The sequence below is a fragment of the Phodopus roborovskii genome, unplaced genomic scaffold, assembly GCF_943737965.1.
Source record: "Phodopus roborovskii unplaced genomic scaffold, PHOROB, whole genome shotgun sequence".
NCBI classification, from domain to species: domain Eukaryota; kingdom Metazoa; phylum Chordata; class Mammalia; order Rodentia; family Cricetidae; genus Phodopus; species Phodopus roborovskii.
This window is the reverse complement of record NW_026126598.1, coordinates 4,536,562-4,561,099: the sequence shown is the minus strand read 5'-3', so window position 1 is coordinate 4,561,099 and position 24,538 is coordinate 4,536,562. Positions and strand designations below refer to the sequence as shown.

At 49.1% G+C, this 24,538-nt stretch overlaps 1 protein-coding gene across 2 annotated transcripts; it reads left to right on the top strand.

Moving 5' to 3' along the window:
• Positions 1 to 458: 458 nt before the first annotated feature.
• Positions 459 to 23,791, top strand: Stx2 (syntaxin 2). Of its 2 annotated transcripts, XM_051204906.1 has the most exons (11): positions 459 to 644; positions 9,438 to 9,515; positions 12,572 to 12,671; positions 13,980 to 14,054; positions 15,383 to 15,456; positions 16,234 to 16,342; positions 16,901 to 16,974; positions 17,083 to 17,220; positions 19,439 to 19,549; positions 20,595 to 20,719; positions 22,073 to 23,791. In XM_051204906.1, exons 1-10 carry the CDS (start codon positions 615 to 617, stop codon positions 20,673 to 20,675), a joined length of 870 nt encoding a protein of 289 aa, XP_051060863.1. In that variant the 5' UTR covers positions 459 to 614; the 3' UTR covers positions 20,676 to 20,719; positions 22,073 to 23,791. The 2 variants fall into 2 exon arrangements, with proteins under 2 accessions (XP_051060863.1, XP_051060864.1); XM_051204907.1 differs by lacking the exon at positions 20,595 to 20,719.
• Positions 23,792 to 24,538: the final 747 nt, after the last annotated feature.

Here is a 24,538-nt window from a genome sequence, read left to right as displayed (position 1 = left end):
CAGAAAAGTAACTGCCTGAGTCCCCCATCAGAACTGCATCAAGCGTGGAACATGCAGGTGTTCTTTACCTGAGGACCCAGGTGTGGCGCTCTCAGGGTCAAAATAGGTGATAGGTGTGCCCGCCTTATTTTGATTGCTTTGCCGTCAATGTGTGCTGTGATGGTGAATATAGAATTTTTTTTTTCGCTGTTGAGTGTAAATCTAGGACATGGTGGGCAAGGTCTAGCCACTGATTTGTGGCCCCAGCTCTTCAGTGTTTTAAGCAAACAAAACGAACGAAAGTCAAGAATTAAGCAAGGGCAGACAGCGTGTTAAACTGTCTAACCACTCAGCCAGAGGACTGAGGCCAAGCCCCGCCCCCAGATAGAACCACGCCCACTCCACTCTCCCACCCCTCGCGAGGGCCCGCCCAGGCGCCCGGGGTCCCGCGGGAGGGGGTGGGGCAGGCGCAAGCGCAGAGAGCGCGGGCGCGGTTGCCGTGGTAGCGCCAGCCCGAGGGAGGGCGGCGGCGCGGGGCCAGGACCCCGGCTGGCAGAGAGGCGGCGACGCGGCCACCCGAGAGTGTGCGGCCGGGCAGCTGAGAGGCGGGCGCCCCGCCCTGCTGGCTGGTGGGGATGCGGGACCGGCTGCCCGACCTCACGGCGGTGAGCGGCGCGCCGGATAGCGGTCCGGGCCGGCGGGCGGGCTGCTGAGGGTCCGAGGCAAAGACCCCTGGAAGAGGGATGATGGGGGAGGGACTCAGGAAGGGGAGTCCAGGAGCAAGACCCTAGAAGGATCCTGAGTAGAAGGGCCGGGAGGGGAGCCAGGAGGGGGTCCTGGAGAGGGAGACCAGGGAAGAGGGCTCTGAGGAAGAACACCCGGGAGGGACCTCATAAGAGGGTTCCAGGTGTCCTGGGGCCTGGCTGGGAGTAGTCTTCAGGAAGGACCCAAGAGGCCTCCTAGTAGGGTTCCAGGGAGTGGGCTCCAGGGTTTCCAAGAGTTACAGGATGCACAGGAGGGACCCAAGCACTGTTTCTGAGCAGGGTCTCAGGGGAAGGGCTCTAGGTTTCCTGGGGCCATTAAGGGTGTTAGGGTGGGGAGGGTTTCTGGGTGAGATCTCCATGGGTCCTTGGGCAGGGCTGCTGGGGGGGGTTCTTGGGTTCCAGGCAGGTTGTCGGGACTATAGGTTCCATTAGGTGTCTGGGAGGTGGACTCTTTCCTCTTGGCTGCTGTGGACCAATGCTTGGGCCAGGATCCCTTTGTCCCCTAACAGGGCTGGTTTCAATAGGTGAGAGTGTGGTTCAGGGTTCTAGGTAAGGAGCAAGGGCTGGGCTTGCACCTCCTGGCCTGGGCTTATGTTTGATGTCTGGCTTGGGACTCACCATGACACTGCCTGCCTGGTCTTTTTGCAAGGCTCTTATCACAACCTCTCCAACTAACCGCCCCACCCTGTAAAGGCCCTTTTCCCGCCGCTTTGTTTCATGGCCTTGGCACAGAATGCTGTACCAAGGGTCCCTCACAGACACTTCACACAAACTTGGAGCCCAGGGGCTAGATGCCTGGTGTTATCTGCACCACCCACAGCTGCCTTAGGTATTTCTCCCAGTGCACTGGGGACCAGAAATGTGTTTACGCTTTAACGCAAGACTTTAGTCACTAGTGAGCATTGCAACAAGGGAAAGGCTGAGCTTTTTAAAGGGGGAAGGGGGCTTACAATACGTATCTACATTTGTAGTGGACACAGTCATTGCACCCACTTTTGGGGTACAATGTGACATTCAAGACATGTATTCAGTGTGGGCCCAGTCAGGGTGATTGACCATACCCTCTCTGATGCTTTATCATTTCTTTGGGAAGAGTACTTTGAGACCCTCCTCAATAGCTACTTGCATACGTTGACTATAGTCATCCACTGCTATGCAGAGGATGGGAAGGCATTTTTCCTTTCCACCTGGACCCCAGAGCCACCTGTCTATACTGCTCCCTTCCCAGACCCTATAACCATTCTGTTTTCTATTCCCTGGAAAGCAGCTTTTTAATGTCTACACATGCTGTATTTGTGTTTCTGTGCTGATTTGCTTTGTGATCCTCAACGCACCTGGGGATCTTTTGCAAGATCCAGGTAGTAACCTGGGAAGGGAGGGAAGTTGCTCCCAGTGCTGGACTCTGGCAGGATTTGTTGACAGCCCTGAGGAGCAGCCGTGGGTGGTGCCCTCTAGTGTCACAGCTCTGGGCACTAGGAGGGGGACCCTGAGTAAGTGTGCTTGGGCATCAGGGATTCCTTAGACCTTAACAGCTGCTAGAACTGTCTCAGCTGAGCTCTGAGACCCTTGTCCCTAAAGACCCGACAGCCCTCTGGAACTGTCTCTGACCCTTAAAGACTTCTGTGTGCCTCCGGCTCAGCTCTGTTGCTCTCTGCTCCTTCCTGTCACACCCTAGATCTCAGCTGCTTCCCACTGTGCGTGTGCAGTCACTGCCACTTTTGCTGTTTCTGCTTCTGCCCCTGTTGACCCTGGTCTTGCCCTTCCTCCCTTGTAGCTGCTGTGACTCAGTGTGCCGTCAGGCTGTCTGCTGCGTCTGTCATTCTCTCTGTGCCACCAAACCCTCCTGCCCCACTGGAAGTGGGTGGGGCAAGGCCACTCCAAGGAAGCTTGCATGGGCTATACCCCACTCACCAAATGAGCACTGAATGAGTTGGGCAGCCTGTTATAGGCATGGGGAAAGGGTGCACCAATCACAGACCTCCTTTGCAAATGAAGGTTGTGTTTGCACCAGTCCCAACATTTCACCTTTAGCAACCATCCTGCTGATTTGGGGGACATGGATACAGGGTCATCCAGAGTTCACAAAGGCTTGTGATGGCACAAAGTCTAGCGCAGACTGAAAACCCTGGCAGAAGCTGTGCCTTTAGGAGCTGGAGCAGTCAGCTGCAGGCATTGTGTAGGTTCCTCAAAGCATGCAATGTTCAACATGGCTGGTGCCGGCCCAGGGGTAGTCCAGATGGCTGTTTGACTGACAGTCAGTCCCTTTGCTTAAGGCAGCTGGAGCAGTGAGGGAGTCAATTGCCTCAATCTACCAGTGTCTTTGCTTACTAACAGGAGGATAAACATTAGAAAGAATGCTTATGATAAAAACCTTAAAGAGCATGCCATTGTCTCTAATGCTAACTCAGCAGTGCTTTAGCTGTGTGTTATCATTTTTCTGGAACCCAGGGACTGGTCCCCCTTGTTTGTCTCAACATCGTTCACTGTAACCAGCTTCTAGTTCCATCTATACTGCTGCACATGAAGTATCAATCTTTTTTTAGGGTTGAATTGTACTGAGTGACTTGATTTCACGCATTCCACTATGTAAAGATGCCACCACTATGAACATGGTGGTTGCTATGGAATTGGAGTTGGTGATGATAGAATCAATTGGATTTCTTCCCCTTGAAAACACAGGAGTGATTTCTGCTGGTTGTGGCTGGTTTTGCTTTTGCAATGGGAACACGGCTTCAACTGTCTGAATGGTTGCAGCCTTGGAGCAGGGTCTCAGGCCCACTTCCCTAGGACATGCTTCCTTAAGTGTTCCTGCTAGTGACCCTTTTCACTTGATAAATTTTAACATGAGCCTGCACGTATGTCTGTAAGACAGTTGTGCAAATGGAGCATTAACTGATGATGATAAATCATAGATGTATCAAAATAATTCCTTTGTATCCATACACTTACCAATTATCTAGGATGACAGCAAATGAGATGGATGTATTTGTTTTACATAAAGAATTAAGCCTCGGCTGAATATTTGATTCAGAGCACAGCGTTGCTGTTCTGGTTTTATGATAGTCAAAGCCCCAAAGCCCCTCCATACATAGATGAGTAGAACAGAGTGGTAGAAGAGTGCCGAGGGCCAACTCTGATTCCAAACCTAATTCATTCATTTTTTTTCCTAAATGGAACTCAAGTTATCGATTCAAACAGAAATTTACAAAAAAACGAATACATAAACTTAATGTATTTATTTGAGTGCGTGCACCACTGTGCACACGTGCAAGTCAGAAGACACCTTGGAGTTGTTTCGGCCTCCACCGTTTGAGTCTTCAGTGGCACTGAGGTTGTCAGGTTTGGTGGCAGGCACACTGACCCACTGAGCCATATCACCCGCCCCAGTAAGTCAATCTTTATTCCAGGATTTCCAGAAATAGGGAGGACATGTGGATCTGTGGGCTGGGGAGATGGTTTAGTTGGTAGAGTGCCTTGCAAGTTTGAGGACAATGGGGTCAGTCCTCAGAAGCCACATTCTGAAGGCATCATGGTACATACTGTAATTCCAACTCTGGGGAGGTGGAAATAGGCAGATTCCTGGGGCATACTGGAGTTCAGAGCAGTGAGAAAGCCTGTCTCAAAAATCCAGGAGGACAGTGGCGGAGGAATGCCAGCTGAGGTTGTTGCCTGGCTTTCACATGTACATACACTAGGACCTATGCTTCTCCCTACATACACATTGTCTGTGTGTGTTAGACACAACCAATATGTGACTTGGTTTTCTTGTAGGATTTTGGACCTGGAAGTGACCTTATCTGGTCCAGTGCCCTGCCATTTCCATGCAAGGACTGGGCAGCTAGAAATCACTAGTGGGAGCTTCCACCCTGGAGCTCAGGCAAATGATTTGTGAACCTCAGTTGTTTAGTCCAGCGCTGGGGATAGAGCTCAGGGCTTTGTGGGAGCACAGCAAGTGCTCTTCCCTGAGTCCCATCCCCTGTGCGAGTAATTTATATTCAGAGCTCTCAGTACTTTGATTTTCTTGTCTGACAGCTGTCTTTCTGCCTCTCAGAGGGAGGTGTGTCTCTAGCACAGGCACCTCTGGGACAAGCAGGCAAGTGCCATGGGCTTACACTGTTGATACCTACTAGGTTTTCTGTTTTCAGGAAGTTAGAAAAAGCCACGTTCTCTTTAACATCCCCAGTATAAAATTATCTGAATTGAATTTGACATGTTTAATGTGTTTGTTTCCTTTTGGGTTGGGGAGGTTTGGGAGGTTCCCAGGGCAGCTATGAACTTACTGTGTAGCCTAGGCTGATCTTGACCTCCTAGCTTAGCCTCCCCATGCTGGGATTATAGGCATGAGCATGTAAATTGGGCATGGTGGGTGGCCCATGGCTGTAATTGCCTTGGGAGGTGGAAGCAGAAGGGTCAGAAATGTAACGCATTCTGAGTTCGTACCTTCTGGCCTGGGCTACCTAAGATCCTGTTTCAAAAAGGACTACTTACCACATAAGTTTAATTTTTGTTTAGTGAAATGCATTCTTTTTTTTTTTTTTTTTTTCCAAGTGCTTTGGGATGGGTAGCCTGCCTCTTCACACCATATATCCAAATGCTGCTCTTTTGTAGATAAGATCCAGTGTTTAATTTTGTGGTTAAAATGGCTGAACCATAATGGCCATAGAGACCCAGAGTTTGAGGTTTCGCAGAAAGGTTCCTCATTGGCTGTGTGTGCATCCATCCACCTGAGGAAAAGGCACTCGTGGTGATCACCTGTGAAGGACTTAAAAATTACCTTGTTTGAATGGCTGTGATTCCAGTGCTTGGGAAATGGAGGTAGGAAGCTTCTGAGTTCCAGGTTAGCTTGGGTGATGTAGTTAATACCTTATTGCAAAACAAGAGTAATCATGGGAAGCGGTTTGCACTCACAGATTTTGTAAAGGCTGAAGGAAGCTTCCTGCTTTGATCCACTGCTCATTTAATACAAAACCTGGAGCAGCTTGCCTGAGATTGCTTCGACTCTGTGTCCAGGGTGATTCAGTCTCTGACTAACAGAACATACAAGCACAGAGAGTCTGGAGACAGACTTGAAGTGACTTGGCCGTGTGCTGTGGATTCCAATGGTGGAGGGAGGAAGAGGGGTAGGCACAGTGAGCTGCGTTTTAGTATGTTAGTAAATCAGGGTCATGTATAAGAGATTCTGGGTTTTCCCATACACAAATCATTTCCTGTTTTTGCTCAAGCTATATCTAAACTCTATGGCCTGAGAGCATCCGCCATGGCCAGACTTCCTCTTGGCCCCTTGGCTGCAGGATGAGCTCACTTCCTGACAGCTTCCCTAGCCTCCATGGCCCTGCTCCCTCTCAGCCTTGCTCACACCTTGTCCACCCGGAAGTCCCTGTCTGGCTTTTCTCTGTGTCCCTGGCAATGGTCACCTTCTGTCCCAGCAGCCTGCACAGAGGTGCAGAACAGTGTCTCTCGTGTGCTCCTGACTCCGTAATCACTCTTTCTTGAACTGCTGCTTCTGTTATCTTGTGCTTCTGTGACTTTGGGTACACTTTCAGGCCATGGTGCATTCTTAGAGAGCATTGCCAGAAATGGAGTACTTGAGGTGCTCATGGCGCTGGGGACAACTTACAGAACCCACAGACAGCCTTTCCCTTCCTCTCCGTTCCCCTCCCCCTTCCCCTCACTCTCTCCTTCCCTCCCTTTCTTCTTCTCTTCTTCTCTCCCTCCTTCCCTCCCTCCCTGTCCTATTATATATCCCAGGTTGAGTTCATTGTAGCCCAGTCTGGCCCCAAACTCAGCACCCTCCTACCTCTGCTTCCCAAGTGCTGGAATTACAGGCATGCCTCACCAACGCTAATTTCTTTCTTTCTTTCTTTCTTTCTTTTACAAACAGGATCTCACTGGGTTGTATGGGATGGCTTCAAGTTGTTTCTTATTTGAGACAGGACCTCTGTGTGGTCCTGGTTGCCATAAAGACCAGGCTGGCCTTGAACTCACAGAAATCTACCTTCTCTGCCTCCCAAGTACCAGGCTTAAAGGCGTGTGGCATTATTACCAGGCTTTCTGGCATCAAATTTGAGATCTTCCTGCCCTAGTTTCCAAAGGCATTTGAGGCTTCAGGTGTGAAATCAGGGTATCGGTGCCTCTAAAAGCCATGGCTAAGATTTTTCTTTGTATTTTAGATTCTGAGACACTGCTGTTTGACACTCCATTCCCAAGCATGCAGAGATCCTCTGGGCCACCCTCTGCTGAGTCTCACAGTTGTTGTCCTTGCTCTGTGACTGTCTCAGCTTAATGATCGTAGCTTACCCTCATGTGGAGTGAGCTATCCTAACCAGGCATGTCAGTGCCCCTGTCCCAAACATGATTCCCTTGCTTGGGGCTGTTGGGACAACCTGCCATACTTCAGCACTGTCCTTCATTTGAGGCATCTGGGAGAGCAGTGTGTTGACTGACAGTGTGACTTGGACTCTGGGGGAAAGTCACACAGAAGGGGCATCCGTGGACTAGAAAGACAGAGTGTAGGCATGTGGTACTGAGAAGCCAGAGGGGGCTGTGCTAGGCTTCGTGTATGTATAAGGCATCCTCTTAGATGATGTCCCTTTAATTTTTAATTAGGCTGGTCCTGACTGTGTAGTCTTATCTCCCTAATGACAATGGTTCCTCTCATACTCCTGTCTCTATCTCAGAGCCATACTCCCAGCCTTAACTATCCAGCCATCTTATCCATGCAGACAGCACCAGAAGAGGGTGCATGAGATGTGGGAAGAGCTCATCAAGCCTCAGTGAGGATCCTGGGTGGCATTGAGAGAGGCAGAATTTGTGCTTTCATACCATAGTTCCTTACTTTTACTTCCTTTTGGGGGGTGGGGAAGAGGGCAGCATCTCTTCACATAACCCTGACTGCCCTGGAACTAGCTATGTAGACCAGGCTGGCTTGGAACTCAGAGATCCCTGCCTCTCTCTCCTGAGTGCTGGGGTAAAAGGTGCATGCCAGACTGCCCGAGCTTTAACACATTTCTTAAATTTGCAGAGTTTTCTTAGCTGGGAATTGTAGTAGAATTTTGTTTGCAAAGTTTCCTGGGTGGTAAAGGAATACTGCTGGGTGTCAGGCCTGCAGGGTAAGGACTTGATTCCCCAAGCAGTGGAGGTAGGTTCCTAAAATGCCTTGCTGAGCTTGGCTGCTGGAAGGGAGGCTGGGCTAATGCTGACTCACGGGGCTGCCCTGGGGGAGAGAGCTCAGCAAGTCCCTCCCCTGTGCCTCGTGGCAGGCTGGGCTCTGCAGTGGGATTTAGAGACCAGCTTGGGGGTTGGCAGGGGTAGACCAGCTTGGGGGTTGGCAGGGGTGGCGGGGGTGGGGGGTGGGGGTGTTTAGAGCTGTTGACGAAAGCGACTTCCAGCTAATTTAGAGTAGTCTGTGCTGCTAGAGGCTTTGACTGCTTGGAAGGGAGGCTTCCAGGTGGGTTACTGGGAGTCAAATGCCAGCATCCCTCTAGCACCCTGTGCAGACACAAGGCCCCAGGCCTCAAAGGAAGCAACAGCTGGGTTATAGTCCATCATCCAGCACTCTCGGGATCCAAGGCCATACATCTAGCTTAGGAAGTGCCTGATTCTGTGTATCTTTGATTCTGTTTTAGGCATTTGCTAAAACGCAGCTCCATCCATTTTAACTATGTCTGTGACATCACCATTGTTTTCTTCAGTGTTACTTGGCTCTGTCTTCCCCAACTCCTCTTTCCTTGTCTGAGTGTTTATTATTATTATTAAACAGTGTGTGGTGGTCGTAACCCTCTTAGAAAGTAAGGGTGCCAGCTGACATACCGCAGAAGTTACTCTACAAAAGTTAGCTAGTGCTGTTTCCCAGCCTGGCCTTGAACTCACTGTGTGCTGGAGGTTGACCTGGAACTTGGATCGTTCTGCCTCCACCTCTCAAGTGCTAGGATTATAGGGGTACACCACCAAACCCAGTAGCATTTTTAAAAGAGTGGTTTTTTTGTTTTGTTTTGTTTTTGTTTTTGGAGGCAGGGTTTCTCTGTGTAGCCCTAACTGTCCTGGAACTTGCTCTGTAGACCAAGCTGGCCTGCCTACCTCTGCTTTCTGACTGTTGGAATTAAAGGCACGTGCTACCACCATCTAGCTTAAAGAAAGATTGATTTGTTTATATATTTTATGTATATGGGTGTTTTGCCTTCATGTTCATCTGCGCCCCAGAAGAGGGCATCGCATCCCATGGGTGTGAGTCCTGAGAATTGAACTCCGGACCTTTGGAAGATCAGCCAGTGCTCTTAACCACTAAACCACCTCTCCACCTTCCACCCCCAGTAGCATTTTTAATCTTTACAGAAAATATTAATATTACAGGTATAGTGATGCAACCCTTGCTTAGCATGCTCAGAGTCCAGAGTCAGTCCCCAGGATGACTCTGTGTATGCGTGTGTATGTACATGTGTGTACATTGGTTTTTGAGGACAACCTGTTTTGAGTGACCCGGACTGAGATGAAGATGACCGCACCTGTATAAGTATCTGGCCTTTGTTGTCCTCCTGGGCTCACTCCTTCCCCTGTTGGTGTTAGCTGTCACAATGAAGAAGCAGTAGGCTGTAGAGTGTGGCTGCTCTGCTGCGCTTGAGGTCCTGTGCTGAGGTGCTGTGGGTCCTGTGTTGCTGTTCAGCCTCTGTGACACTTTGAAAATGTGTTCTATTCTAGTGTAGGAAAAACGACGATGGAGACACTACTGTCGTGGTTGTTGAAAAGGACCAGTTCATGGATGATTTCTTCCATCAGGTATGTATTTAATGAAATGCAGCCTCCGACTTTACCTTTGGCCTTAGATACCTGACTGTAACAGTATTTGTCGTCACATGTCAAACAGCACACCCATGTACCCCAGATCTGCCGTTTGGCTGATGGTAGACGGTATATCTGACTGTGGTAGCATGAGGTCGTGCCACTGGTACCAACGAAGCCATCCGTACTTCCATGTCATTCCCACAGGGAAGTCACCCAGCCGCATACATGGTTCTCAGTGTGTCTCATCATGACTGACATGTGACTCTATTTTTGCTTGTTTTGAATTTGAAGTTTTGAGTAATGTTTCCCTGTGTGGCCCAGGTTACCTTTGACCCTGCCATCCTGCTGCCTCAGCCTCCTCTTGATCATGGCTGTTTTTAAAGTTTGAAATATGTAAGTTCTTTGAGATTTTCAGAGTCATTGCAGTTAATATCAAGACAGATTCAAGTGACTGTTGATGCAGACAGCCTGGGAGGAAGGGCTGGATATTCACAAGGGATGGAGGCGCTGTGGGACTAGGACCAGTGCACCTGGGTGGGTGAGTCAGGCCTCAGAACTTGCTGCTCTTTCTATGACACGGAGCTGCAATGTCCCAAGCCGTCCTTCCTCCTATGGGAAGCCAACCACACCTCTGGAGTAGCTTTTTAAAGGGTCTCACCAAGAGACTTGTGGTCTCTCGGGAACCCAGGCTCTTGGGTCCAAGAATCCTGGCTTCAAGCACAGTGTCTGGGACCACTTTTGCTGTTGCTGTTGGCCACGTGTGAAGTAGGACCCTTGTGTTCTGAAACCATTGAATCATCGGGATTCTCCGAGAAGCACAAGTTGCATTTGTTACAGACTTTATTCCATAGTTGCTCCTGTGAAGTGACACCTTAGACTGTACACATCACACAGAATGATGGAAACGACAGAATTCTCTACTGACCAGGGAGGGTTTGGTTAAAGACCAGTAAAGCAAGACCTCGAGAAGAAGGAAGTACTTTTTCATAAAAATGTGCAAATGTGTTTTCTGTTTTGCTGTGACAGGTGACCAGAAGACTGGGGACTGTAAGCAGCACATACTGTCTCCCAGCTCCAGAGCTATGTGTCTTCAGTGTTATAGGCTGAGGTGAAGCTAATATTTAAACTGCAGAGGAATGAGGGAGCACACTTGGGCTCCGGAGACTACTTTCTTGGTTTGCAGCCCCTGCCTTCTGAATGATGCATAGTGCACATCTCTTCTCTTCCCATCACATTGTCCCTTCCTGACAATACGAAGTTCTTTTTTTTTTTTTTTTTTTTTGTGACAGGGATTCTCTGAATTGCTTTGGAGCCTGTCCTGGAACTAGCTCTGTAAACCAGGCTGGCCTCGAACTCACAGAGATTCTCCTGCCTCTGCTGGGATGAAAAGAATATGCCGCCAATGTCCAGCTGACAATGTTTCTTTAGTCTCAGTTATCTGGGACCAGCTAGATCACCCAGGGTCTTAGTTAAGGTGTCATTGCTGTGAAGAGACACCATGATCACAGCAGTACTTACAAAGGAAAACGTTTACTTGGGACTGGCTTAGAGGTTAGAGGTTTAGTCCATTGTCATCATGGCAGGAAGCATGGTGGCATGCGACACAGGTGGTGCTGGAGAGGTAGTTGAGAGTCCCACATCTGGAAAGACAGGCAACAGGAAGAGAAGTGAGCTGCCAGGCCTAGCTTGAGCTTCTGAAACCTCAAAGCCCACCCCTAGTTAAATACTTCCTCCAACTAGGCCACAGGTCTTAATCCCTGTGACTCTGTGGGGACCATTTTCATTCAAACCATCACTCCCAGCTCAGATCTTAACACCTGTGAAGCCCGCCCCCACTCCATGGAAGGCAATGCCAGGGTGTGGCCATGGGTCTTAGCATACAGTGGCTATAATTTATGTAACTATTTTAAAGTGAGGGAAGGAGGAGGGACTGGCAGTGCCCCTCCTGCTGTGGCCGTCATGTGGCGTCCTCTGTAGCCAGGTTCTATCTGGGTCCAACCTGGACATCCCCACCAGTCAGCCTCCTCGTCTCCAATTCCTAGTTGAACAGGTTCCTTTGTTTCTAATGTAACAATCATAGGGGCCAGGACACCTCCAGGGCCCCATTGTTGAGTGACCACAGAGCTTTGAAGATCTAAGTCCATCTGAAGGACTCTTGCAGTGAGTTGCTCACACCATGTACACATTCAGGAAGACGAAGGGCTGACCTCCAGGATGATGCGGGCTTCCCCATGGGAGGCTGTTCCCTTTCCTTTTCCCATGGGCATGGGGTACTCACTGCTCTGCTATATAGTCATATGCCTCTACTTGGCGTTACATGGGCTTGAGTATGGGGATTTTTACAGCATATAGTTTTGCTGGGAAATGTTGCTTTAGTATTAACAGTAGGCATGTAGTGGATTTCTGTTCTTACTACATTTTAATTGTGTGTGTGTGTGTGTGTGTGTGTGTGTGTGTGTGTGTGTGTGTACACTCATTTGTATACTATACCAGGCAAGTGGAAGTCAGGGTAAGTTTTGGGAGACTCTGTCTTTCCAGACATGCGTCTCAGGGATCAAGCTCAGATTGTCAGGTTTGGTGTCGAGCACCTTCACCCACTGAGGGTTTTTTTTTTTTAAAGATTCTGTTTATTATGTATACAGTCTTCTGTCTGTAGGCCAGCAGAGGGCACTAGACCTCATTCAAGGTCTTCCTCTGGAAGAACAGCCAGTGCTCTTAACCATTAAGCCAACTCTCTAGTCCGTCCCCCCCCCCCCTCCCGGTCCTTTCTTTTTTTCAAGGGGTTCTCTGTGAAGCCTGGCTGTCCTGGAACTTGCTCTGTAGACCAGGCTGACCTTGAACTCACAGAGATCCGCCTGCCTCTGCCTCCTGAGTGCTGGGAATAAAGGTGTGTGTCATCACAGCCTAGCATTTTTTTTTAATCAATAATCACAGTGACAGTGGGAGGGCAGCTCATTCTTTACATGGGATTACATGTCTTCCTCTGCAGCCTCCCTCTGTGGGAGATGACAGCATTGGCCGCTTTGACCTTACCACTGTGTCTCTCCTAGGTGGAGGAGATTCGAAGCAGCATAGCCAGGATTGCTCAGCACGTGGAAGACGTGAAAAAGAACCACAGCATCATCCTTTCTGCCCCAAACCCAGAAGGAAGTAAGTCCGTCTGCCTGCCTGCCTGTCCTCCAGCTTCCCCCTAGATGGAGCGGTGTGTGCATGCCTATGAGCATGCCCAGGTCCCCTTGGCATTCCAGGCATCTTTGTGGTGTTTGAAAGCTCCCGGATAGTTCCAGTGTCCAGCCAAGGGAGGACCCCTGCTAGGTAGGATCCAAGGGATGTGTGAATGTGCCCAGTCAGACTCTTGGCATGACAGTGGCTCGGCTAGAGGTCTGCACTGTGTCCACCATTGAGGGATGGTGGATCTTGTGTTTGGGAACGTTAACAACAGGTAGGCTGACTTGGCAAGGCTGGTTGCTTGTCAGAGCTGGGTTAGTGATGAAGACTGAGAGGAGATTCTTGATCTGGAGGTCAGCTGTGTGCAGTGTGTGCTCACAGAGCATGTGTGGGGGGGTATGGGTGGGGCCGGGCTGGGCTCAGACAGCATTTCCATTTCCCCAGTGCCTTAGGATGTCTGCACGATCTATCTAAATCCCAGCTCTACTTAGAAACGTTGAATGCCTTTGTTTAGAAACTTTCAGTGTTGGTTACCACTTACAGAAAAACCCAGGAAATGAGGCGTGGCCTGTGGAGTCTTACTCAGTGTCTGGTCCCTTTTACACTGTTACTATAGACCAGCTCGCTGTCCTTTGGCCACTCTGCTGCCCCAAAGGAGCCAATCTGCATGTTTTCAGGCTGCATATTCTGCTTCCTCCGGGGGAGCCTCAGAGTGTCTCTGGTTCCTGGTCACACTAGGGGTTTGTAGGGCCTCCCTCAAATCTGCCAGCCCCCCCCCCCAGTGTGCAGCTCCTTGGGTGTTTTTGTGACTCTGGGTGGGGTCCCCCAGAGACTGTAGGGGTTTAGACATTGCTGTGGGACTGCCATTGTCAGGTAGCTCGCTCTGCCGGTGATCTTTTGCCCTGAGAATAGCTGGGGGCACCAGAGTTGGCTCCGAAGGTCCGGAGCCAGGTCTGCTGGAGGGTGGCATGTGTGGTGTGTCTGCTGGAGCAACAAGGACTGGGAAGATGGTGACAACAGGAGGGACCTCTGGTGCCTAGGCAGGCCTCTTCCAGGGTGTGGTTGTGCGCATTCCCTGTCCTGGTGAAGGTCAGCAGGAGTTAGCCTGCAAGTCTGGCTCCCCACCAGCTGCATCTGATGGCCCTGTTCAGTGCACCAGGAGCTGGTCTGGGCATGGCAGTGGTGGCTGGGGGCAGCACACTTGGGAAGGCACTGGGAAAGAAGGCCCGATGCACGGGTGTGCAGGGGTTGAGTGTTCCAGCTCAGGTGTTTTATTTGGAACTTTTACAGAAATAAAAGATGATCTGGAAGACCTGAACAAAGAGATCAAGAAAACAGCTAACCGGATCCGAGGCAAGCTGAAGTGTAAGTCTGCCTTCTTGGGTACTGGTGGGTGTGGACCTTGGTACCTTTTCCTTGGACCTTTGTTACTCTTACATTTTCCAAAATAAGAGTTGAGGCTAATTCCAAGTAGGCTGGATACGTGTATCTGGGCCGCTGGATCTCATAGTGACTCTGTTGGTGACACTGAGGAAGGGGGAATAGCCTTTCAGTGAGTACCAAAGCTCTCAGATGGCTCTCTTAGCTAGAATATGCTTTCCAGCTGCCAGGAGCCCAGCTGAGATCGTGATGCTCTGGTTCAGGGTGACACCTGGCCTGGGTGAGGGTTGTGGCTTTCAGTACAAAGCTTAGATAGAAGTTCCCTTCCTTGATCTGTGAGGAAGACGTGTGTTTAACTCATAGAGACATCAAAAGAAGCCAACCTCATCTCTGCACACCACACCCTCTTCTCAGGGACAGCAACTCCATGGTGGCAGACATATTTATTGCCCAGGTCCTAGTGTACTCCCCAATGGTCTCAAGGCAGGCCCCGAGAGTGTGCACCTTAAAAACAATGTTGTTCCCAAGAATACACCACTTTATATCTAATTCAGACTCATTACAGTGACTGGATATTTAAAGACACCTGGCACACCCCAGGTATACACACCAAATGCTTACAGACACAAGTGTACACACATGCAAACAGAACCAGAACAACACAGAGACAAACATGTGGGTACACAAACACATACATACAAGCACAAGCATACAAATGCATAAATACAAACACAAGGCCCATGCACAGTCACATACCTTTATGCATATTTGTGCATGCTTTTGTTTATATTTTCTGTATCATGTGTTTATGGTTTTGGTGTATATGCATACATTTATATATGCAACTGTATGCATGTATATATTGTTGGGATTTGTATATATGCTTATATGTGTATTAATGTGTGTAGACACAAGTGCCTGTGCATGCCTGTCATTGAATACATATGTGTGTGCAGTATTATAAACATTCCTTTTAGTGGCTAGTCTTTAGAACAGTGCTCTTGACCACTTTGAGGGGTTGCATGACCCCTTCACAGGTCACAGATCAGATACCCTACATATTAGAAATTTACATTATAATTCATAAGAGTAGCAAACTTGCAGTTATGATGTAGCAAGGAAAATGATTTTATGGTTGGGGGTCACCACAGCATGAGGAACTGTATTAAAGGTTGTACATTAGGAAGGTTGAGAACCACTGCTCTACAGGATTATTTTAAGTGGTCACCTGTTCTTTGGTTTTATGGGGAAACTGAGGCCATCCTGAGACTGACTGCTGTATATCTGGGTGATTCTGCCTTGCTTTCTCCTAGCTATTGAGCAGAGCTGTGATCAGGAGGAGAGTGGGAACCGAACTTCGGTGGACCTGCGGATACGGAGGACTCAGGTCAGTCTTTCATCCTTATTAGACTGAAGTGATACGGAAGAGGATTTCACTGCCCAGATTCAAAGCACTTTCAGTTTTCATTGTGCCAGGATTAGAGCTGGTTCCCAGCATGTGTGCAGCATAGCTCCGCCACAGAGCCACACCGAGCCCAGTTGTTTCATCTTTATGGCCACGCCTGCCCCCCCCCCCCACTATGTCTGCACATGGGCTGCATCTCTTCACTGTGAGGAGACGCCCCATGGTCTGTGCCGCAGAGCAGGGGACCAGCCAGATCATCTGGGTGTTAGTGGTTTTGGGTCTTAACTGTTTGGGATTTGTGGTTGAAACCTGGCAAGTTCAACCCTGTGTGATCTAGCCTACCAGCTGGATTCAGCCTCCCATAATGCCCACCCCCAGAGGTCAGCTGACTGCTGTAGGTCACAGCTTATTTGTTGTTGGTAGTGGTGGTGTTCTTTGCTTGCTGTTTTTTTTGTTTTGTTTTGTTTTGAGACCGGGTCCCACTATGCAGTCCTCATTGGCCTGGAGCTCACTGTGTAGTTCAGGCTGACCTTAAACTCACAGAGATCTGCTTACCTCTGCCTCCTGAGTTCCTGAGTGCTGGGATTATAGCTGTGTGCCACCACCTGTGACCCCAGGCCATGCAGCTTCCATTGCTACTTTTGCTCTTCTTTCCTACTGGAATTGAGTAACGGTCTGAGCTTCCCAGTCATAAGTTCTACCTCTTCCAAAGGAAGGGATGGCCCTCATAACAGTAACGACATGTTTTCCATGTTCTAGCACTCGGTGCTGTCCCGGAAGTTTGTGGAAGTCATGACAGAGTACAACGAAGCGCAGATCCTGTTTCGGGAGCGAAGCAAAGGCCGCATCCAGCGCCAGCTAGAGATCAGTGAGTAGGGAGAGTGTGGGAGACACTCTTTCAAGGACCCTTCACACCTCTTAACCACACCATGAACCTGACCCTTTCCTAATGCCTGGGCCTAGAGTCCGCCAGATGTGTTCGGAGTTGGGAGTGAGGGGCCGGTGCTGAGTCCATTGTAACTGCTAGTCTCTTATGTCAGTCACATTTGGAAAGCTTGAGGTTCAGATTTCTTCAGGCATTTCTGTGTCCTGTGGCCCTTCCCACCTGGCTAGGTGATAACCTCCCACGTTTTTGCTCATCCAGTTGCCATCTTCATGCCATCTTCAGCTTAGCTCCCTCTGACCAGAAGCCTGTGGTAAATCTGTAGAAGAGCACAGCTGCTCCTCTGTGACAGCAGGGTGGGTTTGTGGCAAATCAAAGTCACATTTCTGCCACATTAACCTGTCCAGGAAAGGACCTAGAAAGGGCAGGCAAAAACTGTTGGCGATGTTAATGGCCCAGGTTGACCTTAGTGGTCCCATGAGTTGACCATCCCTGGCTGTTGAGCCATACTGCATCCTCAGTGCAGTTCCCATTGTCCTTCAGCTGGGAGGACCACCACTGACGATGAGCTGGAGGAGATGCTGGAGAGTGGGAAGCCATCCATCTTCATCTCGGATGTGAGTGCCACAGCCATGTATGCACACACCTTAACCCAGATGGGCATTTTTGCCTTAATTTATCAGCCAGCCTGGAGTTAGTAATACTTTTCCATTTACTTTCTGAAGATTATATCGGATTCACAAATTACTAGGCAAGCTCTCAACGAGATCGAGTCACGTCACAAAGACATCATGAAGCTGGAGACCAGCATCCGAGAGCTGCACGAGATGTTCATGGATATGGCCATGTTCGTGGAGACCCAGGTAATGAAGCACCTTCCATATAGAGGCTGGTCATGGAGAATTAGCCTGCTCTGGCCAAAAAAGCCATGGCTATGTACATATCCAGTCTCAGAATTCAGGAGTTGTTAGAGGTGTTGATGCTGAGCTGAGACCTGAGCATATACTGCCTCAGTAGGTCACTGGTTAGTTACAGGAGCCATGCCATGCTCACAGGCCAGCTACTTAGGTAGAGAGCCACAGGGAATACCAGGTGCTTGTTCAAATGTCTGTGCTGGGTTTAGGTTAAAATTAAAGGATATACAGAAACCTTACTTATAGCCATGGATATATATAAGTGTAAATACATGAACACACATCATGTGACCTCAGCTACATATAACAGTGCTCCCAGAGGAAGGAGGTGGCCAAGCGAAGAACCCTGAAAAGGCAGGCCTTCTCTTTTGGGGCTGCTGCCCACAAGGATGACGGAGAAAGGATCAGAACAATGCCTAAGGACTAAACTTGAGCATAAAAATCAGCGAGCCTGACATCGCCCACACTCCCTCTGTGGTGTTCTTGCTTGCTCTGCAGCTCAGGTAGGGAGGACCAGAGAGTCCTGCTAGTGTAACAACATCAAGTTGGATGTGCACGTGTGATGTGTCCATACTGACTCAGTTGCAGTGGGAACCTGCAGAGACTGAACTGGTCTTCCAGGGTTTTTTAGACCCCAGGAAAGTCTGGGGCAGGCTACAAGTGCAGCTGACCTCTACTGAGACAGGCTTTTTAATTATTGTTTTGTTCTTTTTGAGACAGGGTTTCTCTGTGTAACAGCCTTAGCTGTTCTAGAACCAGCTCTGTAGACCAGGCTGGCCTTGAACTCACAGAGATTCCCCCTGCCTCTGATTCCCCTTTACTGGGATTAAAGGTGTACACCACCATTGCCCGGCTCTCCCTGTTTGAGAATCGGTTGTCAGGGTACCTTTGCTGATAGCTAGTAATGTTTTGTGATGGTCTGGATATGTAAAGGGTTTAGGTTATCCATCCCCACATACTCTGAGTGGTGTTTATTTTGATAAATCTTGTCATAAAAACATGTGAATAGCTTGGCGGTGATGGTGCACACCTTTAACCCCAGCAATAGGGAGGCAGAGGCATGCATATCTGAGTTCCAGGCCAGCCTGGTCTACAAAGTAAGTTCCAGGACTTCCAGGGCTACACAGAGGAACCCTGCTTGAAAAACAAACACAACAAAAACAAAAAACACAAAAAAAATCTTAAGTATCATACACCTGTGGAGAACACTAACAGTTATGTAAAGGCAAGGATAGGCACTGGTGGGTTATTATGGGTATCCGTGGGTAGGGATGGTCAGGGATTAGACACGTGTGGTTCTCTTTGATCTGGGATGGACCAGTTGCCACTTGGTCTAAGAACTGGGGATTGGGGTATCTGGTGACTTTCCAGGTTCAGAGGGAAGTAGTTGTGATAAGAATGGTAGATTGATTTTGAAACCACAAAGCTTTGCAATGGCTCAGGCTTTGGTTATAATCACTCCATTCCTACTGTGTGGTCATGGAGACCATATCATTAGGACATTAACCTCATCATTAGGACAAGCCACCATTTGTGGCCTCACTTCCCTGTACCTTTTAGAAGTCTGCATTGGGTTAGGTTGATGATCCAGAAGCAGAGTGAGGACTTACTAGGGCATTTGCTTGTGAATGAGTGATAGTTATCTGTCCATCCTTCTCCAATGCTTTGCTATTGGCTGCTACAGACTTTGTCTCCTCCTGGACAGGACTCAGGTAATGCATCGCCCCCTCCCACCCCTAACATACTGTGGCATCTCTTCCATTTTCATCTTTGATCATCAGTTCATTGTCACCCGGAGGCTGTACTTAGTTTGCCTGTTAGAAATGACATCATCCTTTGCGTGTGGAATGTTTTACACAGCAGTAAAACATGAGATGGACCTGAGCTTGCAGCCCTCCCTTCACTGTGGATCTGTGAAGATATGTCGGGTCATAACTCATCTGTGGACAGTCTTCACCTGTCACTGTTGCTGCCACCCCTTTCAGCTGCTTCTGACACATGGATTGGATTGGATTGTGTTTGCTGGCACGTCTGCACCAGCCTTGCCCTCTTTTGTGACCTTGAGGGATCCTGTCTCCATCCCTCTGGTGCTGGGCTTACATGAGAGCTGTCTCAGGAGACTTGGCAGAGCGATTTGATGTTTGCTGAGTTTGAAACTTGTTTTCAGGGTGAAATGGTCAACAACATCGAGAGAAATGTGATGAATGCTGCAGACTATGTCGAACACGCCAAGGAAGAAACCAAGAAAGCCATCAAATATCAGAGTAAAGCCAGGCGGGTGAGTCACGCTGCTGAGGACTGAGTCCTTAGGTGGATTCTCTTCTCTTGGTCTCTAGCTGTGGAAGGAGCGAAATGCCTTCAATACGTGCTTTATTTTAAAAGCAAGATAATTCTTTTCACTAAAATTTCCTAAGTTGATTGGCTTATTTGTATACCAGCCATTTAGTGTTGTAATTAAAACCCTTTAGAAACTCAAGTCAGGACGAACCTGCCTCTTTTGAGCTCTGTTCCCTTTGACTGTCACCTGGAGGGAGGAACAAGGGATGGACTTTGGGTTTTCCCTAAAAATCACTGGTGACACATTGTATGTGAGAGCTGTTAGCTCTGTTAGGTAACTGGCTGTGAGGCTGTGGCTCCTGTCTTGTGTAAGAGCCCTGGGAGGCAGTCTCAAAGGCAGATGCCCCTTTGCTTAGGCTTCTGTCATGCACCCAGACTGTCTTAAGGGAATTCTGCCACAGTGGATGCTACTGGCGCAGAATTCTGGATGTACTCTGCTAGCTTGAGTGTCTCCCATAACATCTCTGAAGCTTGAGTGGGGTTGGGTTCCATGTTGCTGCCTGCAGAGGTTCCAAGGATGATGTCTACTTGGCAACAGGTTGTAACACCTCTGTCTCCATCTTCAGAGCACCGTATGTGCATGCAAGCTCTTTTACGACAGCTGAGGGCCTGCCAAGGGCATCATTGCCTGCTACAGGTGGAAGGCAGAAGCCGGCTGCTTCCTCTGCCAAAGCTCTGACTTTCAGGGTTTCTGGGAATGTGTTCTGTGTTTCAATCCATCTCAAACTCTGGTATGCGCCTGTCATGTGTCCAGGAGAAAGCTAGTGTTACTGGGTTACAATGGTAGACTGACTCTAAGAGACCTGACCTCATAGATCAAGCCCCTCTGGGAAGTAAAGACTGTTGTAGGCGTCAGGAGAGGGCCTGTATATACTTAGAGTTCAAAATGAGTTCTGGCAATCGCTTCACTCCCAGTGAAAGATGCCCTTGACTGTGGCAGTGTGCAATCAGCGTGGTGGTGTAATCAGCCTGCTTTTCTTTGACAGAAAAAGTGGATAATTGCTGCTGTTGCGGTGGCTGTCATTGCTGTCCTGGCTCTAATCATTGGCTTGTCGGTTGGCAAATGATTGCGTAGATGGCGCTGGGTGCTTGCCTCTCCCTCAGGGTGGCAGTAAGTGACTAATCAACTAATTTACTTATTAACCTTTTCAATCAGCCAGTAGTGTGTTTGCCCAGTGTTAATATACTTAAAAGTCACAGGGGCTTGTCCATTGAGTGCGTGGTTGAGGTCTTAGTGGCCTCTGTTTACTGAGGTGACACAGACTGGGAAGGCACTCAACTCTGCACAAGGTGGCCACTGCCCCACAGAGCTTGTCCCCAGTGAAAACTAATGCGAACACTGCAGTTTAGTTCATCTCTTGTAACTTTCAGAATAACGGTAACTGAAAATGACTGTAAAATACTCTTAACTGCTCAGTTCACCATGGAACCAAGAGAATGGAGCTTAAGCTGCGGATGACAGCAACAGACCAAACTTTTCTCAGGTTCCTACTTGGCAGCAGATCCCTACTAAAATGAAAAGCCTGGCATTTAATTTCCTGCCTGCTAATTCCGGCAGGACCACGGGTGTTGCATGATCAGTGTGGAAAGTTATTTTGTCACATCCATGGGACTTACCCCCTACATCCTGGGGATTCCCCACTGCACAAAGTCATCCTTGTAAACACTGACCATGACCATATCACACTTGTGGCGCCTCTCAATTTTTTTTTTTTCACTGTGGCAGAAGCGAGGCTCTCCCAAGCTGGGTTCCTCATTGCCTTCCTCCTATGAGGCTTTTCTCATGATTTGAGCATCTGTCGGGTATGGCTGCCATCAGCTCTTGTGGGCTTGCAAAGAGAGAATTTGTCCTTGGATGAGAAGGACTTGCAGCCTCTGTCTTTTGGAAAGGAGGTCTATCTGTCTTTCCTGATGCCATCCTCTTAGTCTACTGAAAAAGATGACACTGATTTTTCTCTGCTAAAAATAATTACTATTGTTCAGTATTTTCACAAGTCTCTGTAGAACCATGCACTTTGCTTATTTTTCCTATAGCATGTGAGGTCACTTTAATATGGTCACAAAAGCCTGATGGTGGCTCCCAGCATGGTCAGGGAAGTGCTTGCTTTTCTGTGGGTGCCCATGGGCTGCTTGCTCTTGCTAGGACCCAGAAAGCAGGTGTGATCCTCTGCCTGGGCCAGCTGGACATTTGCTGTAGTGCCTGCAGATAAAACACACATGCATACATGCACATTTACTCATCCATCTATCCATCCATCCATCCATCCATCCATCCATCCACCCATCCATCCAGACCTGACAGCTGTGCCCTGTCTAGAAAGGCAGTTTCCTGTTCCCTCCTCTCTCACCTGGAGCATGTTTCCTCATGATGGCCAATTTTAGGTTGCCGAGTTACAGCAGGACATCCTGGGGGTGGTGCTTGCTTTCTTTCTGCATTGTAGACTCCTGTCTCTTTTCTTTGCAGAAGGTGATGTTCGTCCTCATTTGTGTAGTCACTTTGCTTGTGATCCTTGGAATTATCCTAGCAGCAGCATTGTCATAGCAACCACACCCCAAGAGCTCTTTGTCCTCAGAGACTCCGACCACGTCTGCAGCGGAATCAGTGTCCTGTCCTTCCACATGTGATCTCAGACCTTAGGGCTAGCGCTGAGTGCGGAGGCTTGTATTGGTGATGAAGAATGGAGCGCCACAGAGGTTTCATACCATGAAAACACCAGGAGCCAAGCGGATGCAGCATGCCAGTCCAGATGGCCTTGGGCTCTGAAGGATGCCACAGAGATTTCACAATGGTGGCCTTGTCTCAGTAGCCCTGAAATAGGAATGATTGAAAAATCCAACTTTTTTTTTTCTTTAAAGATGTCAGTGTTACAAATGTGTGTGCAGTTTAATTAGGGTGTGCTCTGTGCTCTCTTGGCTGACAGTGATAATGAAGAGATTTTGCACTGGGCCTGATTTCTGTTCATGTCTTGCTTGCAGAATCACCATGGAACTGTTTTGTAAGGTAGCTGTAATTTTAAATAGCCATAAATTAAATTCCTTAATATATTAACATCGAACCCCCTTTTTCTAAGCTAGACACTGCCTTGGGAAGGACAATGGGCAGGCCCTAGGCAGCCATGTACAGGAAAACCTGGTCTCGCAGCCCTCGGGGCCTTTCTTGGGGGCTCTCTGGTGACCCTGCCCTAGGAAGTGTAAGGGTCTGAAGAGTCACTGGCTCACTTCTACCTGCTACATCGTGGAGGTGACACACAGTCGTGTGCTGCACTCACGTTGGTCTCTTCCCCACTCACTGGTGCTGCTAGAGTCTCAAGGCAAGATGGCGACGACGATGGAGTCAAGACTGGTGCTCACTGAAGCCATTCTTGGTCAGCATCTGAAGGACCAGCATCTCAGCTGAACCCCCACCAGTGCCCAGAGTCCCTGAGAAACTGTGATAGGCGGTGTGAAGATGTGGGCTGTTTTACACTGGTGAGTGAGGTACCCAGGGATGGCCTATCTGCCTGCTGAGCATGTGAAGGACACCAAGCCTGGTGGACTCCGCCAACTGCGGACTGTGTGTGTGGATGCTCACTCAGTCCCAGCCTCCTTTGGTTGGATCTGACCTAGCCATGCTGATTCAGAACACCAAGCCTGAGGGATCCTGAACCATTCGGAAACCCACCACCTCTCTAGTGGTGAATGTCACTCACTCACCTCACACCTCCCAGCCTGACACCCCATGTGCCTAGAGCGACTGCAGGAGGCTGGCCTGTGTGTTCTGGTCTAGAGCTAGCCTGTAGTGGAGACACTCCTGCCTGGAAGCTTCCTGAAAGCTCTGAAGACAGAGCTGTGTTTGTGCAGCTCCACCCACCCCCGCTCTGCTTCAGTGCCTTTGAATTTAGCTGCAGAGTTCCCGGCACTCGTGGCCGGGTTTCCTTCAAGTTCAGCCTGAGTCCTTGGCCTGCGATGCGCTCCTCACTTTGTGCTCTGGTGGCCTCTCCACCAAGCAGGTGCCTGAATGTGGCTTTCTGGTGAAGCAGGGGTGTGTGGTTGAGGGAGTCAGTCCTCAGGATGTATTTCTATGTTGACGTCACAGCCTGTTTCAAAATACATTTACAGATTGTGTTGTTTTCTTCAGATTTCTTTCAAGGATTTCTTCAGAAATTTTGTGTTTACATTAAAAAGTTCTCCAAGAAGCAAATGAGATTTTTTTTTTTTTTTGCCTCATCATTACAGAAGGACTTTTGGGGAGATCTCCATTACATAAGGCCTCGTTGTGTGATACTTTCTGAGGGGACATGAAACATGTCTATTCCCTCCAGATGAACCAACCACAGACCAAAGAGAGTCTAAACACACCTTGCGTGCAGCTGTGTCCTCCAGGCAGGGCATGGCATGGCAGTTGTCCGGAGCAGAGCAGTTGAGATGATCACAGGGGACCCCTGCTGGCCAGGCCTGTTACATTGGAGGGCTGGACACTGGCTGACCAGGGCTTGGGGCTCTGTAGTAGTGTAACTGCCTGTAACCTGCTCAGGGACTGTCCCATGGTGCAGCTTTTCCCAAGTCTTCATGCAATGGGCTCTCCAAGAGTGACACAGGCTTGTAAGCAACCTCAGTAAATTCACCGATTCACCAAGAGGGACTTGAATGGAATCCTTTCTGGGGTCTTTTGGTGTCCCCTCTACCTGAGGTGAATGGACATTGTTTATGTCTTCCCAGGATTTACCCTAACTGGAGGGAGTGTGAGGACATGGGAGAGGGGCCAGGAACCTGGCATCCTGTGGGTTCTCACCCTCAGTCCACTCCCTAGAGAAGACCCACCTGGGACTAGGGCCCAGATGTGGACACAGCTATGCAATGCCAGCAGCCGAGTGTAGTTAAGCCACAGTGACCTTACCCCACCTCGTCTTTCTGATGCTTTATATAAAAAAAAAGTCCCACAGGGCATATT

Excerpts from the sequence above, each read along its gene's own strand:
- Stx2 (XM_051204906.1), top strand. The coding sequence starts at position 615 with ATGCGGGACCGGCTGCCCGACCTCACGGCG. Across the intron at positions 14,055-15,382 it reads GATCCGAGGCAAGCTGAAGT|CTATTGAGCAGAGCTGTGAT; the intron begins GTAAGTCTGCCT and ends GCTTTCTCCTAG. Across the intron at positions 16,975-17,082 it reads CATCCATCTTCATCTCGGAT|ATTATATCGGATTCACAAAT; the intron begins GTGAGTGCCACA and ends TACTTTCTGAAG.